At 42.5% G+C, this 14,567-nt stretch overlaps 1 protein-coding gene across 2 annotated transcripts in view; it reads left to right on the top strand.

The window, feature by feature from the left end:
• CHN2 (chimerin 2) overlaps positions 1 to 14,567 on the top strand; it is a 292,339-nt gene that overhangs the window by 132,980 nt on the left and 144,792 nt on the right. For both annotated transcript variants that reach the window (XM_032401868.1, XM_032401869.1), the window contains exon 2: positions 10,919 to 10,957. In XM_032401868.1, the coding sequence (XP_032257759.1) occupies positions 10,919 to 10,957 (39 nt within the window). The remainder of the gene's footprint in view (positions 1 to 10,918; positions 10,958 to 14,567) is intronic.

The raw sequence follows: 14,567 nt of genomic DNA, 5'->3' as shown, positions 1-14,567 counted from the left end.
CATTTCAACAGCACTTTTCAGTCTGACCTTGCTATGTAATGTGTCACTTTTCTACCTTGTGCCATGGTCACATGCACATGTGGCCAGGAGCTGGATGCCCAGCAGGCGGGCACTTCATGCTTGTTGAATGAATGAATGAGGTGATGTCTTTATTTCATCTCCTAACTGATTCCTTGTGGTTAGATTCTGCATCTTGCCTTTATATCTACACCAGCGTCTAGTGCAGTATTTTGTGCCAAGTAGGCTGTAAGCTCTAAGTAAATATTTGTTGGATGAATAAATGAATGCCCAAAAGAGCTTCTGGAAGAAAGCCAAGAAGACATTCCTCTGATGAAAAGAATTTGTAAAGAGGCAGGTAGATGCTGGAAGGGAGAATGTGGGGGTGGGTGCTGTTGGAGGAGAGACAGGCCTCTAGGCTGAATGGAGGTAGTGGGTGTACGGTGGTCTCTAAAGAAATAGCAGAGGAGGAATGATAAAGGAGGAAATTATCCACTAGGAAAGCTGCTCCATCATGCCAAGAGGAACCTGCATTTTGTAGAAACTTTGGGCAAGGAAGTAGGGAGAGGGCCCCAAGGGAGAGGGCTACCTGGGACAAGCAAGTGGTTTGGCAAGAGGTAAATGACTATGGTATCCAATGATATTCAAATTACAGCTCCTGTGTCTTCATTCACTTACCCCATCTCACCCACCCACACTGCACTGCAGCAGCATCAAAAACCTCCTTGTTGCTGAAGTAGTGGGTCCTCATGCTTCTCTCGCTCACACAGCTTCTGACACAACTGGCCACTTCTCCCTTTCTAAGTGTCTCTGGCCTTGCCTTTCATGTCAGCCCATCTCATGGCTTCTCCCTTATCTCTCTGGTCTCTGGTCATTCCCCTCTTCCTCTTACCCTTTAACTGTTGGGGCTCTGTGGGGGTTCTGTTGAAGGCCTTCTGTCCTCACTCTCAATGCTCATCCAAGGCCATGTCGCCTACTTTAGTGGCTACAGCAGCCATCTGCATGTTGGGGCTTCCGTTTCTAGATCCCCAGCCCAGTTCTCTCTCCTGAACTCCAAGGCTCCTAGATATGTTCACTTGGCTATCACATGGACATCTCTTTCCAACAGGGAAAAGCCAAATGCATCGCCATCTGCCAGGCCTACTTCTTCTCTGGTCTGTCCTATTTCTGTGAATGGCATCACTGTCCATCCAGTTGCTTATGCCAAAGCCATTTGTCTTCTTCTGCCCAAACCCAGTGTGATTCTCTCTCCTTTCCTTCTCTGTCCACATCCAGTTCATCACCAAGTCCCGTGGATTCTACCTTCTCAATGCCTTTTGAATCCACCCCATTTTCTCCATCTCCACTGTCACCACTCAAGTTCAGACCACTAGTGTCACCTGCCCAGGTTGCTGCCCAGCTCCGTCATTCCCTCCTCCCCTTATCTTCCTTCCCTTCCATCTTGTCTTCCTCCAGTCCTGTTTCACACTGCAACTGGAGTGATCCTCTGGAAGTACAAACTGGATGCTGTGTCCTCACTGCTTATATTTCCCTTTCCCTCTAGAACAAAAGTAAGCCCTTAGCATGGTTTTAAAAGCCCTTAATTATCTGGCCCCTACTTATCTCTCTAATTCCTAGCTACTCTGGAACTTACACAGACACACAGACAACACACACACACACACACACACACACACACCATAGTCCCTGTGTTTCAGCTAGCAGGCTGAACCACTTCTAGCTGTCAGTGCCATGTTCTGTTTTGCCTCTGGTCCTTCTAGGCTACACCTTGGTCTGTGAATCACATACTCCATGAGCCCATTTGCCCACAACGATACTCTTTGCCGTTGGCTACTGTAGTAGATATCTGGATGATATAACATCTCTTTGACTAGGTGTAATGTGCTATGGTACCAGCAGTTATGCTTCTCTCGGTCTTTGGAGCCTATAAGCCTTGATGTTAGACTCTACTCCCCTGGGACTACTCTTGAAGGAGCCCTGGACAGAGCTGCTCAAAGCCAGAGGTAACTGGCCAAGGCATGGGAAGGGCCTAACTGCCCTAGTCCCACTCAGCCTTCCAAAGATTGGGAAATTTGCCACAGACAGTCCTCCTACACATCCTCTTGCTGTGCGATTGCCTCTTTATGTGTTTGTATCCCTTAACAGAATCCTAGGTTTGAGTCAGTGAACAATGTCTGTCTTTCACTCATCCACTCTTTATTGAGCATCTATATACCCTGGGATACGACATTTAGGGCCATTCCTGTTGTGCTATGTCCAGCTGAGGGATGAGCTGGGGCTGAACCCAGCCTGGACTCCCCTCACCAGGCCATGTGCTCTGATTCAAGGCTCAGCCTCCCAGAGGAAGCAACTTCCTCGCAAAGGTGCTGTCCGATTGCCAAGTCATTGCCAAGCCTGCTTGAAAAGGATGCCTTTTTCTAATTCACAAAAGGTACTCAATAGTCTAATGGTGACCCAGGCATCAGAGAACAAGATAAATGAGCCTCTTGCTCTCATAGTGCTGTCTGTCTGAACAAAGAAATAAATAAGCACATAGTAAAAATAGTTCAGATGGTAAAAAGACTCTGCAAAGAATTAGAGGCTATCTGAAAGACAGCTTTAGATAAGATGGTCCAGGAAGACATCTCCGAGGAGCCAGAACATTTAAGCTGAGATCCAGATGATAATGAGGCCGGCCATGTGGAAATCAGAGGGAAGAAACTGTGTGAGATCTCTAAGACTGCAATGATGATGATTCAATGATTCAGTGATTCAAGGATGGAAAGAAAGGCCAAAGTGGCTGAGCTATAGTGAGCAAGAGGAGAGAGAAATGGATGACCAGGGAGAGGTGACCAGGGGCCAGATCATGCAGAGCTCCAGAAGCCTACTTGCCTTATTCACTGAGGTGTCCCCAGGGTCTGGCTCATTGTATGTATTGTATGTATTCACTAAATACCTGTTAAATGGAAGACTCTCACCATGCTCTGCATACCGAACATTGGCCCAGAACTGAAGCTCCGTGTGGCCCCAGTGCCCTCTAGTGACCACAAACTCCAGCCCGAGGCCCTTCATCGTCTTCAGAAAAATCTCAGCCAAGCCTTGTCCTTGGGGCCCAGCCAAGTTTCTGGAATTTGTCTTATTAACTTACTACTTTCTGTTAGTTTCTGGAATTTGTCTTATTAATTATTCTCTGCAAATAGAACTAAATCAGTGACAAAATCCCTGACAGAATCCACAGTGAGATGCACACCAGGCCTTCATTCTTTACCCAAGCAGCAGTTTTCAAAGAGAATACATGGATGTCTAATTTCTCAGGGGACTGCAGGGAGCCCATAGAGGTGGCAAGCATTAGAACACGTTTCTGTATTCCCTAGGCAATGTGACAACAAGAAAGCTATCTGAAAGACGGCTCCTCCACATTTCCAGTTAGGACGAACTCCAGGTCATCGTGCAGCTCAGGTGGGCCGCTGTTTGGCCGGAATGGCCTGGTAGGACCACACCCGCAGGCTACACGCTCTGGCTTTCACATAACTTCTGAACACCCAAGCTTGGGCACGATGTGCCTGTTGAGGGCGTATTGCGGGGTGTGTACAAACGTGACGTCCTGCTCATCCTGTCGTTGTTCAATTTCATTTGGATCCCAACCCATTCTGGGCACATTAAGCTAATCACCCAACAAATTCTGAACTGTGATCTCATTGCGAGGCTGTCCCCTGTCTGATTGAAAAGCCTATTTCCCACCCATCTTCCCTGGAAGAAGCTCACTAACTGCAGCCTATTTGCAAATCAAGAAATCAAGAAATCAAGAGTGACAGCAGAGGCCTGGCTCTTCTGGGAGAGGGGCTGGCAGGAGGAGGGGGCCGATCCTTTCACTCTCTACTTCCAATGGCACACACACCCCCCTCCGCCCCATGCAATAATTTATGCAGCTTTGCTTGAAGGATCCTTAAGGATGAGTCTTCTCCAACGTTCCTGGGAGATCATTCTCTAAATTGGTGAATCTTTCACTGCTCACATTTTCCAGAGGCCCCGCGTGTGTTTTTCTGTTGATCTAGTCACACGCCAATGAGCCAGCCGAAGGAATCTGGCTCTCCTTGAGGTTTACAGGTGTCTGCCCTTTAGTTGTCACTTACTCGAGTGTAGCACATGGAGTTATCTAAATTTTCTTCATTAATCAGTCCCCAAATTCCTTTACACTTGCTCCTCAGGTGATTCCATCAAGTCAACATATTTCTGGAGCTGAAAATGCCTGGAAGAATAGAGCCTTCCAGCTCCAGCTACCAAAAGGAATGGGATTAATGTGTTTCCACCTCACTCCATGGCCATATGTTTCCACAGGTTCACTCCCAGGAATGTTCTGTGCTCCCATTTGCCTCCCTGCAAACACACACTTAGGCTTGTCTGTGTATTTTCTAATTGAGTCTTAAATGCACAAAAATTAACACGTATATTGATGATAGCCAGTGTTGGTGAAGGCGTGGGGATATAGGCATTCATTCACACATTGTTGAGAGTTCCAACTGATACAACTTTGGAAGGCCATTTTTAAAAATTTATTTATTTGAGAGAGAGAGCAGTAGGGAGGGGCAGAGGGAGAGAGAGAATCTCAAACAGACTCCGAGCTGAGCACGGAGCCTGACACCGGGCTCAATCTCACAACCCTGAGATCATGACCTGAGCCGAAACCAAGAGTCTGACACTTAACTGAGTGAGCCACCCAGGCACCCCATGGAAGGCTATTTTAACAGCTTTGGAAACAAAAATTACAGAGACCATTTACCCAGCATTTAACATATCATTGCAGCTTTGTTTTTAGTAATGGAAAATTGAAAGTAGCCTAAATGTTCATCAGTTGGAAACTATTATAAATCAATCAAATACATTTGATTATACTCATGGAGTGGAAGACCAGGCCACAGGTAAAAAAATAATAATGCCAATACAGATCTCTGTGTACTGACATGGAAAGATACCTAAGGAATATTATGAAATTCAAAAGCAAACTGCAGAACAGTGTATGTGATAGGATACCAATTTTAAAATTTTTATTCCAGCCATTTATAAGACAAAATCTAGGCAGAGTCGCATAAATCAATTAATGGTACTTTTTCTGAGGTAGGCTGCTTTCTAAGATATACATTTTTCAATTGCTGGAATTTTTCTGTTTTTCCACAGTAAGTGTGTATTCCTTTTAAGTTCAGTAAAAACAGTAAAGATCATAAATTATTTTTGTAATGCTTTTGATCTAGAAAGATGAGTTTTTATGACAAGTGCTCTCTATGGCCCCTGTTGTCCTCTCCTTGGGTCTCAGCCACGGAGGAGCTTTCCATGCCCTGACACCAGAATTCTTTGTCCTTCCCCCAAAGCTCAGAGTGGCAGTGCATCTCCTTAGGGTTAGTTACTTTAGCACAGAAGGTTTTCTTGATGACTTCCAAGTTTTAACGTGCACCTCCAGCCCCCTTGAACCAGCTTTTCTTCGCTTTGCTTTTTGTTTGATATGTTTGGATTCTTTATAGATTATTTCATGCGAGTGGTCTTATGACCTATTTTTGTAAGATTTTGATCATTTTCTAAGCATTATATCTTTTTTTCTCTCCCTCCACCCCCTCTTTAATGAGAGGAGATGCGTGCTTCCCAGCCTGCTTAGAATTGCTCATTAACATTTATTTCACAGATTTTTTAAAAGAGGGCCAAGGGGATTGGGCACAGCCTTCTGCTATAGAAGCCCTTGTCTTGTTTCTTTTGCCTTCCCTCTTAGCTCTTCCTGAACTAAAACTGTACACGCTACCTGTATTGTTGTAAGAATTATTTTTGTTAGGTCTTTCTACTTTTACTTTATTTTCAGGGTGGTGATTGATTGATTGACTGATTCGAGAGAGAGGGGGGCACACACAAGTGGGGCGAGGGGCAGAGGGAGAGAATCTCAAGCAGACTCCTGTCCCAGTGGGGAGCCTGACATGGGGCTTGATCTCTGGACCCATAAGATCATGACCCATGAGATCACGACCTGAGCCAAAACCAGGAGTCTGACACTTAACCAACTAAGCCACCCAGGCGCCCCTAAAAATACAATCTTAAAAAAAGAGAGAGAGAAACCACCTAGCACTCCAATGAATTTATTTCTCATTTATTTAAATATTTACACAAGCAATATGATCAGAAAATTAGAAAATGCAGGTGAGCAAATGAAGAGAAAAATAGAAATCACTTATATTTTCACTAACAAGTATAGCTACTGTTAATAATTGGGTTTATAGCCTTAAAAATCATTTCTATGTATATATATCTTTTCTAAAAATGGGTTTATATTTAATAAATTGTTTTATAACCTGATTTAATACTTAATGTAGCATGAATATTTGTCTATGTCATTAAAAAGAAATAATAATAGCAAGCATGGAGTTTACTGCATGCCAGGCACTAGATTAAGCATTTCATACATATCAGCCCATCTTCTCCTCACAACATGCTATATGTTGAGTAGTATTATTACTCCCATTTTATAGATAAGAAAAACTGAGGCACAGAGAAATGAGATAAATTGGCTAAGGTCAAACAGCTGATAAATGACAGAACTAGGTTTTGAACCTAGACCGTCTAGCTCCAGAGGCCATGCTGTTGACCACAAAGCTCTGACCCACACCATCCTTTTCATGGCTATATTATAGGATAATTTATTTAACCACTTCCTTTTTCTGGGCTGTTGGATCCACTGTTGTTCACAAAGCAGCAATGAACACCTTGTTCATATATTTACCTCTACATGTGTTCATTTACTACCTTAGGCTGAATTCCCATGGATAGAATCGCTGAGTCCAAGAGTTTACACACTTTTTTAAAGTTTGGATGCCAATTAGTCAATATTTTTAAGCAATATATTTTCTAAGTCTCTTTGACCCTCGTTGTTCTTTTCCAAAAGTGTATAACTGTCTTCTGGGTTCAATGATAGTTTTTTTTCTTACAACATGGAACTTCTTCCCTTCTGCTTCCTCTCCCTTCTGCATCATACCCATTTCTTTAAGATGTTTAACAAAATAATAGAGTTTCCACAAGCATTAAGCTTTATGGTGTCGTATTTCCGGTACCTTATACCTCCCACATTGTAACTCTTCAATGGGGTTCTGTCCACAGATGGAATGCTGCCCACCCTTTGAGTTGATGTCAATCTTTCATACAGCTCTTTTTTTTCCTTTTTTTTCTTTTGTCTTTCAAGCTTTACAAGATCGAAGTAACAAACCTGCTTTGCAATATACTTTTTTCTTGATTCCATACATGTAAATGGGGGTGGGGTGCCTGACGAGGATGACTGATGTGTCGGGGACCTGGAAGACAGAGCTTCCTGCTCTCATCCCACTTCGGCCTCGCTCTCATTTTATGATCTTGAGAAAGCCACTTGATCGGTTCTGTGTTTCATTTTCCTCATTTGCCAAATGAGGAAGGTGAACTAAATGACCTAAAAAACCTATTCTCTGTTTGAAAAAAAAAAAAAGTGTCAGGCTATCCAAGTGTAAAGTAGAGCTTTGAAAAGTATTGTGTGAACTTGGGGCAAACATGCACGTGGGTGGGGCAGGGTTGGAGGCAGCTAAAGATGTATTTCAACATATTAAAAATATTTTATGCCTTGTCTCTTGACCAAGGTCTCCTAACAGTGTGCTTTAGTGGTTTGTGAAACATGTCTCTAAGACCAAGGTAATTATAGTTGTTCCACCGAAGCATGACAAATGGCCTCTCACTTTGAATTCTTTAATGGGAAAGAAAAACCTTCCATGACAACAGCACTGAACTTAATTACAGGCTCCAGATCCAGGGGTAAGAAGAGAGAGAGTCGAGGCTGTGGTCTAGGGACAGAAGACAACCTGGGGAGAACGAGGACAGAGTAATATAACACTGACAACAACACAATGATGACATCAGTGGGGCTACCTCGAGAATTTGCTATCTGCCAGGCGCTGTCCCAAGAACTTGAAATCCGGTATCTCATTTAATTCCCACGGTGACCCTAAGAGATAGGTTAGGAGGGAGGCACTTTTATTTCTTCTGTTTTACAAAGATGAGTATTGGGAGGCTCTTAAAGAAGTTAAGTAACCTGCTTCAAGTTATTCAGCCAGTCGTTGTCAGAGGTAAAATTTGAACCTTTTGAGTTTTCTTACTTAGCACATGCTTTTTGAATGTCTGTTACATGCCAGGCACCCTTCTCGGGGCTGGAGATGCACAAGTGAATGTGGCAAAATGCCTGTTTATATGGAGTTTGGCTAATAGTGGGATGAGCCCAGTAATAACAGGCCAACAAATCAATAAATAATTTCAGATGGCAATAAATGCTATGAAGGAGAGTGACCAGAGTTAGGGGAGGGCTACTTTACACAAGATTGTCAGGGAAGGCCCCTGGGAGGTGACATGTGAGCTGAGCCCTACATAATGGAGCAAGTCAGCCATGCAAAGATGTATTGGATGCTCCACAAGAGCAATGGCCATGGGTTTAGAAGAGCTTGGCTTGCTATAGGAACAGAGAGAAAGTTAGTATTTCTGGGTAAGTATAAAAGGGCAAAATGTCTGCAAAAAAATCAAAAAAGCAGGTAGGGACCAGATGACACAGGACCTTGTAGGCCACAATAAGAGGTTTGTTATCTTATTCCAAACGCAGAAGGAAGACATTGCAGAATTTTAAGCTGGGAAGCATTATGATCTCCAGTCTCTATAGGTAGCCTTTTTCACCTCTATGTAATATTTGCTAACAAGGAACAACTAGAAAGGGATAAATTGTTTCTGTAGCATGCAGGGCTTAATGAAAGTTATAAAGTTAGGAGCCAGTGTTTCAGATGAAGCAAAATTCTTGGTTTTTCACAAAACAGCAAGACTTGAAACTTCTGACTTCAGTTAAGAAGACCTTTTGGGCGCTTTGGTGGCTCAGTCAGTTAAGCGTTCAACTCTTGATTTCAACTCAGGTCATGATCTCAGGGTCGTGGGATCCAGCCCTGTGTCCTCGGGCTCCATGCTCAGCAGGGAGTCTGCTCAAGATTCTCTCTTTCCCTCTCCTGCTGCCCCTCCCCCTGCTCTCTCTCTCTCAAATAAATAAATAAATCTTTAAAAAACCGACAGAAGACCTTAGGAGATCCAAGAAGAGCATCTGAGCCCTATTTAAAACCTGCATAAAGAAGACTACTTCTTTTCTTTGGGGGTCTTCCCTCAACATGCAGAGTTGTACTCTAGGTACTGAATATTCTTGACCACATCTTGGTCTGGGGATTGTGCTCACCTCACAGAACAAATCTCATCCAAAATAGTAAGACATTGTAGCTTTGTGTAGATGACATCTCAGGGATTTACATTCCTATGCAATCTGGTGTGCATGTGTGTGTGTTTGTGTGTGTGTGTGTGTGTGTATCTTTCTCTTTGAAAAATATTTTTGAAAGTGCCATCAACATTTTAACATATAAGACCTGACTTTTCTGGACTTGGCAACTTGATTTATTTTATTTGAATGCTTTCTATAAACAAATAGTCATGTTAATTCTTTAAAATTGGTTTATGACATATATAGGGTGAAATTAGTGGCTTGTTTGCGTTAAAAGCTGTTAGAAGATACCGTTCTACTTTGACAAAACTATGAAGAATTTCACTTTTATCAGCTAACTAAGTTTGAATAACAACATAAACCATTATTAATGCACTGTATTTGTGTGTGCCCTTATGCGGCTGCTCATGCACAGGTAGGTTCCTGACGGTGCCGACCTAACAGTATGGATTTATTTGAAGGAAACTACATTTGGAGGCATTTAGTTGCCTCTGTGATTGGGTGGGCCCCAGAGAGCAAGACATTAATTGTGAAAGAATTTAATTTAAGCTACACAACTGTAATTAAGTAGGATTTGGGGAAGTTCACCACTGTTGCGTGAGTTTTTATACAAATAGCATAGGGGAATAATTCTCGAACTATCTCAGTGCAAGAGGTCAGAGAAGATCTAGTCCTTGGCATGAAAGTAGTATGTGACAGTAGCATCAGGACACGGGCAGTCTGATGCCTTTGGGGGGTGCAGGGTGACGAAAACAGTTCCCGCATATAAAGGTGCTGAATTAGAGAACTCTTGCGGTTCCCCCCAGCTCAGCGTTCTGTGATTTGAGGGAAAGGATTCTCCCCTCTAGCTGTTTAAGCTGCAGTACTTTTTACCAAGGCCTTATGCTATAAGCTCAGGACGGCTCTAATAACTCCGTCAGAATTATAAATTCAGCTGTCAGCACTGGGATTGTTGAATCGACTGAACAAGCAGGTTTTCTCCCATTGTCTGTTCTCTAGATTGATGAATAACAATTTCATCCTCTCCATTTTGTTGTAACTCTTTCACTCTGACACTTCTGATTGCTGAGAAGTGTTCTAGAAATTTCCTAAGTCACACACTGGAGTAAATTCAAGGAGATAATGCAATTCCAATTGAATCATCAGTGTCTCTGCTGTCAGACCCAGTCATTTTAGGAGTTCAGTTGGTTGAGTTGCACAACTTCCCAGATTTAATATTACATACTTGCCATTTTACGTCTTGCCCTCAAGTCTTAATAAATGGGCTAAAGGTCTGATGGGAAACTGTGAGATAAATTATATGTTTATTATGCCAAGTTAAATAAATACTGTTTGAAAAGATTACTGGAGGGTACAATCAAGTTAATTGCTTTAAAAATCTTTTTTGATTTCCTGGGCTCTATGAAAATGGTTAAGCAATTGATTTCTGTCATGGTAAGTGATCTGAAGAGAGTGGTGTTGGGTCCTCGAGGGTTGCCATGCGCATTTCCTCCCTTGTGACTGGAACTGTCCCATAAATGAGCAGAGAGGGCCCCCTGGGACCAGAATGCAAGTACTGCTGACAGACTGTTGTTCCTCCAAAGAAGACACATGTTGACAGTTTGACGTTCAGCCTGACAGATTGATTTCTTTTCTTTTTTACTCTAGATGCTGAAGAATACCAGCCTCCAATATGGAAATCATACTGTGAGTATTTGAAATGAGAATCTCCTCAGAAGTCTTCAGTAGGCCTGCCTTTTGAACAATCCTTGCTGTTGATTTAATGCACACAAGCAATCCCACATCACGGCACTGCAAACCCAAATCTTTCTTTTTCGACTAAGGAGAGATTTTAGTCAGAGTGGACTGCACAGCATTCTCCCCTAGCCAGGACCCCCAAGAGCAGGCTGCCTGGGACCCACTTCGGGAATGCTTAGAAAAAGGAGATAGACATTCTGACTCACTGCCTTTTGGTTTGGGGTTTTCCTTTTCTTTTTTTGCAGAGTTGTTCAGCAAGGGCGAGTTTCCATGAATTACATTCTTAGCCGATCATCCTATAGTTGTGATATCATATGACATTGACCACAGAAAATACTAACGATAGCAAAGAATAATGTTTGGTCACTACGGGTGACGCCTTAGATACAGATCATACCTGGGCATCAGTCAGCGTTCAACTCCCTTCATGAAGGCAGGCAGTTGTCATCATGTCAAGCTCGTTTTCTCTTTCCTTAGTAGCATCTGCCTAAGTCGTTCTCCAGCAAGAGAGGGAAGGAGTGTGGTAGGTGGGAAACCCGCTGTGCTGACAGCCAGGGGACACATGTTCTTGTTCAGGCTCTGAGTCTGGACAGCAGTGATAAGAATAATTAGTGCCATCGTTATCGATGTCACCGGTGTTTCTCCCACCCGTGAGACCTGCCCTGGGCCAGCCGCTGTGCCAGCTGAGTGCCTGAGCTCTCACATGCTCCCCACAGCACTGAGCAACGGCAGCCACGTGCAAGGCCACCACAGCTCAGGGAGGGTCAGTAACCTGACATGTGGTCTGCACCTCTGAGTGCGTTGGACTGGCGTGCAGAGTGGAACCCAGAAGCAAGCCTGACCCACAGCCTGCAAGTTTTCAAGACGGTTTTCCTTCCACTTAAATTTTTTTTAAAGATTTATTTCTTTATTTGAGAGAGAGAGAGAGAGAGAGGGAGGGCCAGTGCGAGTGGGGGGAGGGGCAGAGGGAGAGAATCCCCAAACAGACTCCCCACTAGCATAGAGCCCTATACAGGGCTCAGTCCCACGACCTGTGAGATCACGACCTGAGCTGAAACCAAGAGTCGAACGCTTAACCGACTGAGCCAGCCAGGTGCCCCTCCACTTAAAGATTTTATACATAAATATATACATTCACACAAACACACACACATATATACATAGGCTCGCTTGTGTATATATCTGTTACAAAAGCAATACAAAGCGGCATACAAGACAAACATTACAAAATGCATAAAGCTGAGAGTGAAATGTTTCATGATTGACAAACCAGCCCCCACCCCGGATTCCACATCTCTTTCCTGCTTCCCGGTAGCTGACCTCTGTCAATTTTGGAAGGCATATCCTTCCAAGTGTTCAAAATACACATGCCTAATATGAAGGCGTTTTTTTGCGGTTGTTCTCTTTTGGAAAAAGTGGGTTTCTGCTGTAGTTGGTGTCCTTCAACTTGCTTGTTTCACTTCACAAATACCTTGCTTTTATATTTCCATGTCAGCATATGTAGAGGCACCTCAATCTTATTACATGAGTCTGTTCTTCCACCTGTGAAATACAGGGGTTGTGCTGGGTCTCTGAGGGCCCTTCCAATCTAATGTTCTGCATTCTGATCTTCTATTTTAAAAGGCAGTGCTAATGACTTAGTAATTGCATGGTTTTGTTTGTTTGTTTCCTAATGGAGTGTGAAGAGCTCTGACAGTAAATCACCAAAATATCTGTAGTGAGAGGCTCGGGGTGTTCCATGACTTACTGTGCTTTGCACACCGCTTTGCACACAGCCTTGCATACATTAAGTAGCCAATAAATATTTGTTGAGTGAATGCCACCGCAGAGAGCTCTATTGAAGCAAAAAGATGGCATTGACTCAAATTCATTTCCCCTTTTGCTAAGAGGCCTTGGGCCACCCGATATATCTCTTAAAAGGGCTTCTGTGTCCTAAGGAAGGGAGAAAACACATTGCTAATTACATGTTTACAATATCAGTTTCACCCTCGTGTATGGGTTTTAAGTTTGATTTGGGGGGTCTAACCAAGTTGTGTGTTTTTTTTAATTTGCTCTAAAATCATAAAACTTTAGACACAGAAGGGATAGCTGAGGCCATTTAATACAAACAATGGCATTTATGAAATTGCTCTTTATTGCATCCAGCTAATAGTCATCCTGGCTGTATTTGAGGACGTCTAGTGATGCATAACTCCAAAACTGAGGGGAGTATGCCACCAAATGTGCCGTTTATGGCATCAAAACCACATTTCCTAAAGGTATGCAGAGCATCACTGAGAAAGAACTCTCTTTTTGCTGTCCTGGATCCATAAATTATTTGAGTTTGGGTGTTGGGCCTCTTATAAACTCACCTGGCCATATTATTCCCAAGCTCATGATACTCTATCTTATTCCCAAGACTATCATCCATTCATTTGGTCTTTGAGCAAACATACAGGGAATACTCCCTGCATGTTAGAGCACAAATATCAGGAATCGAAAATGACTAACTTGTGATCCATACTTTTCTCCAGTTTATAGTCTTGTAAGGGAGACAGATATAAACCAATTAACTTAAAATGCAAATGGCTTTAGTAATAATATGGTACTCCTCCACCCCCTGGGATTAGAGAAGACTTTATAGAAGAGGTTAAATTTGTATATGGTTCTTAAAGGATGAATAGGAGAAGGAATCTGAGGGCCTTGCAGAGCTTCACGAGACACTTTTTAGAATCCAAATAAACTAAAACTGTAGCATTTTCCTGATCTGAAAGTCCAAAAAATTTCAGAGTATGAAATTTGCTTTATTTGAAATAACCTGTTGTTAAACCCATTTTGAATCTCAGGACTCACCAAGCTCTTGTCTTTGAAATGTTCACAAACTATCCTTTGAAAGATAACTTTAGATAGTGATGTCAAAATCATTAGCATATCATTTATGGAATCCACATTTTTCCATCACACACTTTTTTTTTTTCAAACTCTAGTGATTATTTGGTACCTTGAAATCTCTCATATATTTACTGGAGGCAGTACATTTTTACTATATTACAGGACTTGATTCTAAAAATTATGATTTTTAATTGTTATAGAAGTGTATAGGTATGTCTTAGCTTTTATGGCCTATTATTGGACATAACTTTGACTTATTTGATACCAGATTCTTATCGTGAGGCATGAGCCCCAATTATGACATTATTCCTAAAAGAAAATTAGTCTACCTGATGATAATCCACTTTAAAAAGTGGTTTCTCAGGTTTAATGCTAATTGCAATGCTCTTGGTTGCAAGTATCTACAGTTTACTTTCCTGACACTTTAAGCAAAGTCTTAGAACTGAGTCTCAGTGCTGACTGACCTGCGTTACCCATTCCTAACTCCAACACTGTGGTCAAAGAGTTGGGATATGCTGCTGCCCTGAACCAGTCAGGGACCAACCCTATATAATCCACAGAACTGGAAAATTTTGAGTGCTGTTGGAATGGGGAAGATGGATATGGATGTTGGGAAGGCAACCACAAATGTCTGGCTTAGAAATGTAGAGGAATAGAAATGTTAAAAATCAGCTCTCTCCATATTTTA

This window comes from Phoca vitulina, unplaced genomic scaffold (assembly GCF_004348235.1).
Source record: "Phoca vitulina isolate PV1807 unplaced genomic scaffold, GSC_HSeal_1.0 scaffold4, whole genome shotgun sequence".
Lineage (NCBI taxonomy): Eukaryota > Metazoa > Chordata > Mammalia > Carnivora > Phocidae > Phoca > Phoca vitulina.
The sequence above is the reverse complement of the archived record's forward strand: the minus strand, read 5'-3'. Positions and strand labels throughout refer to the sequence as shown.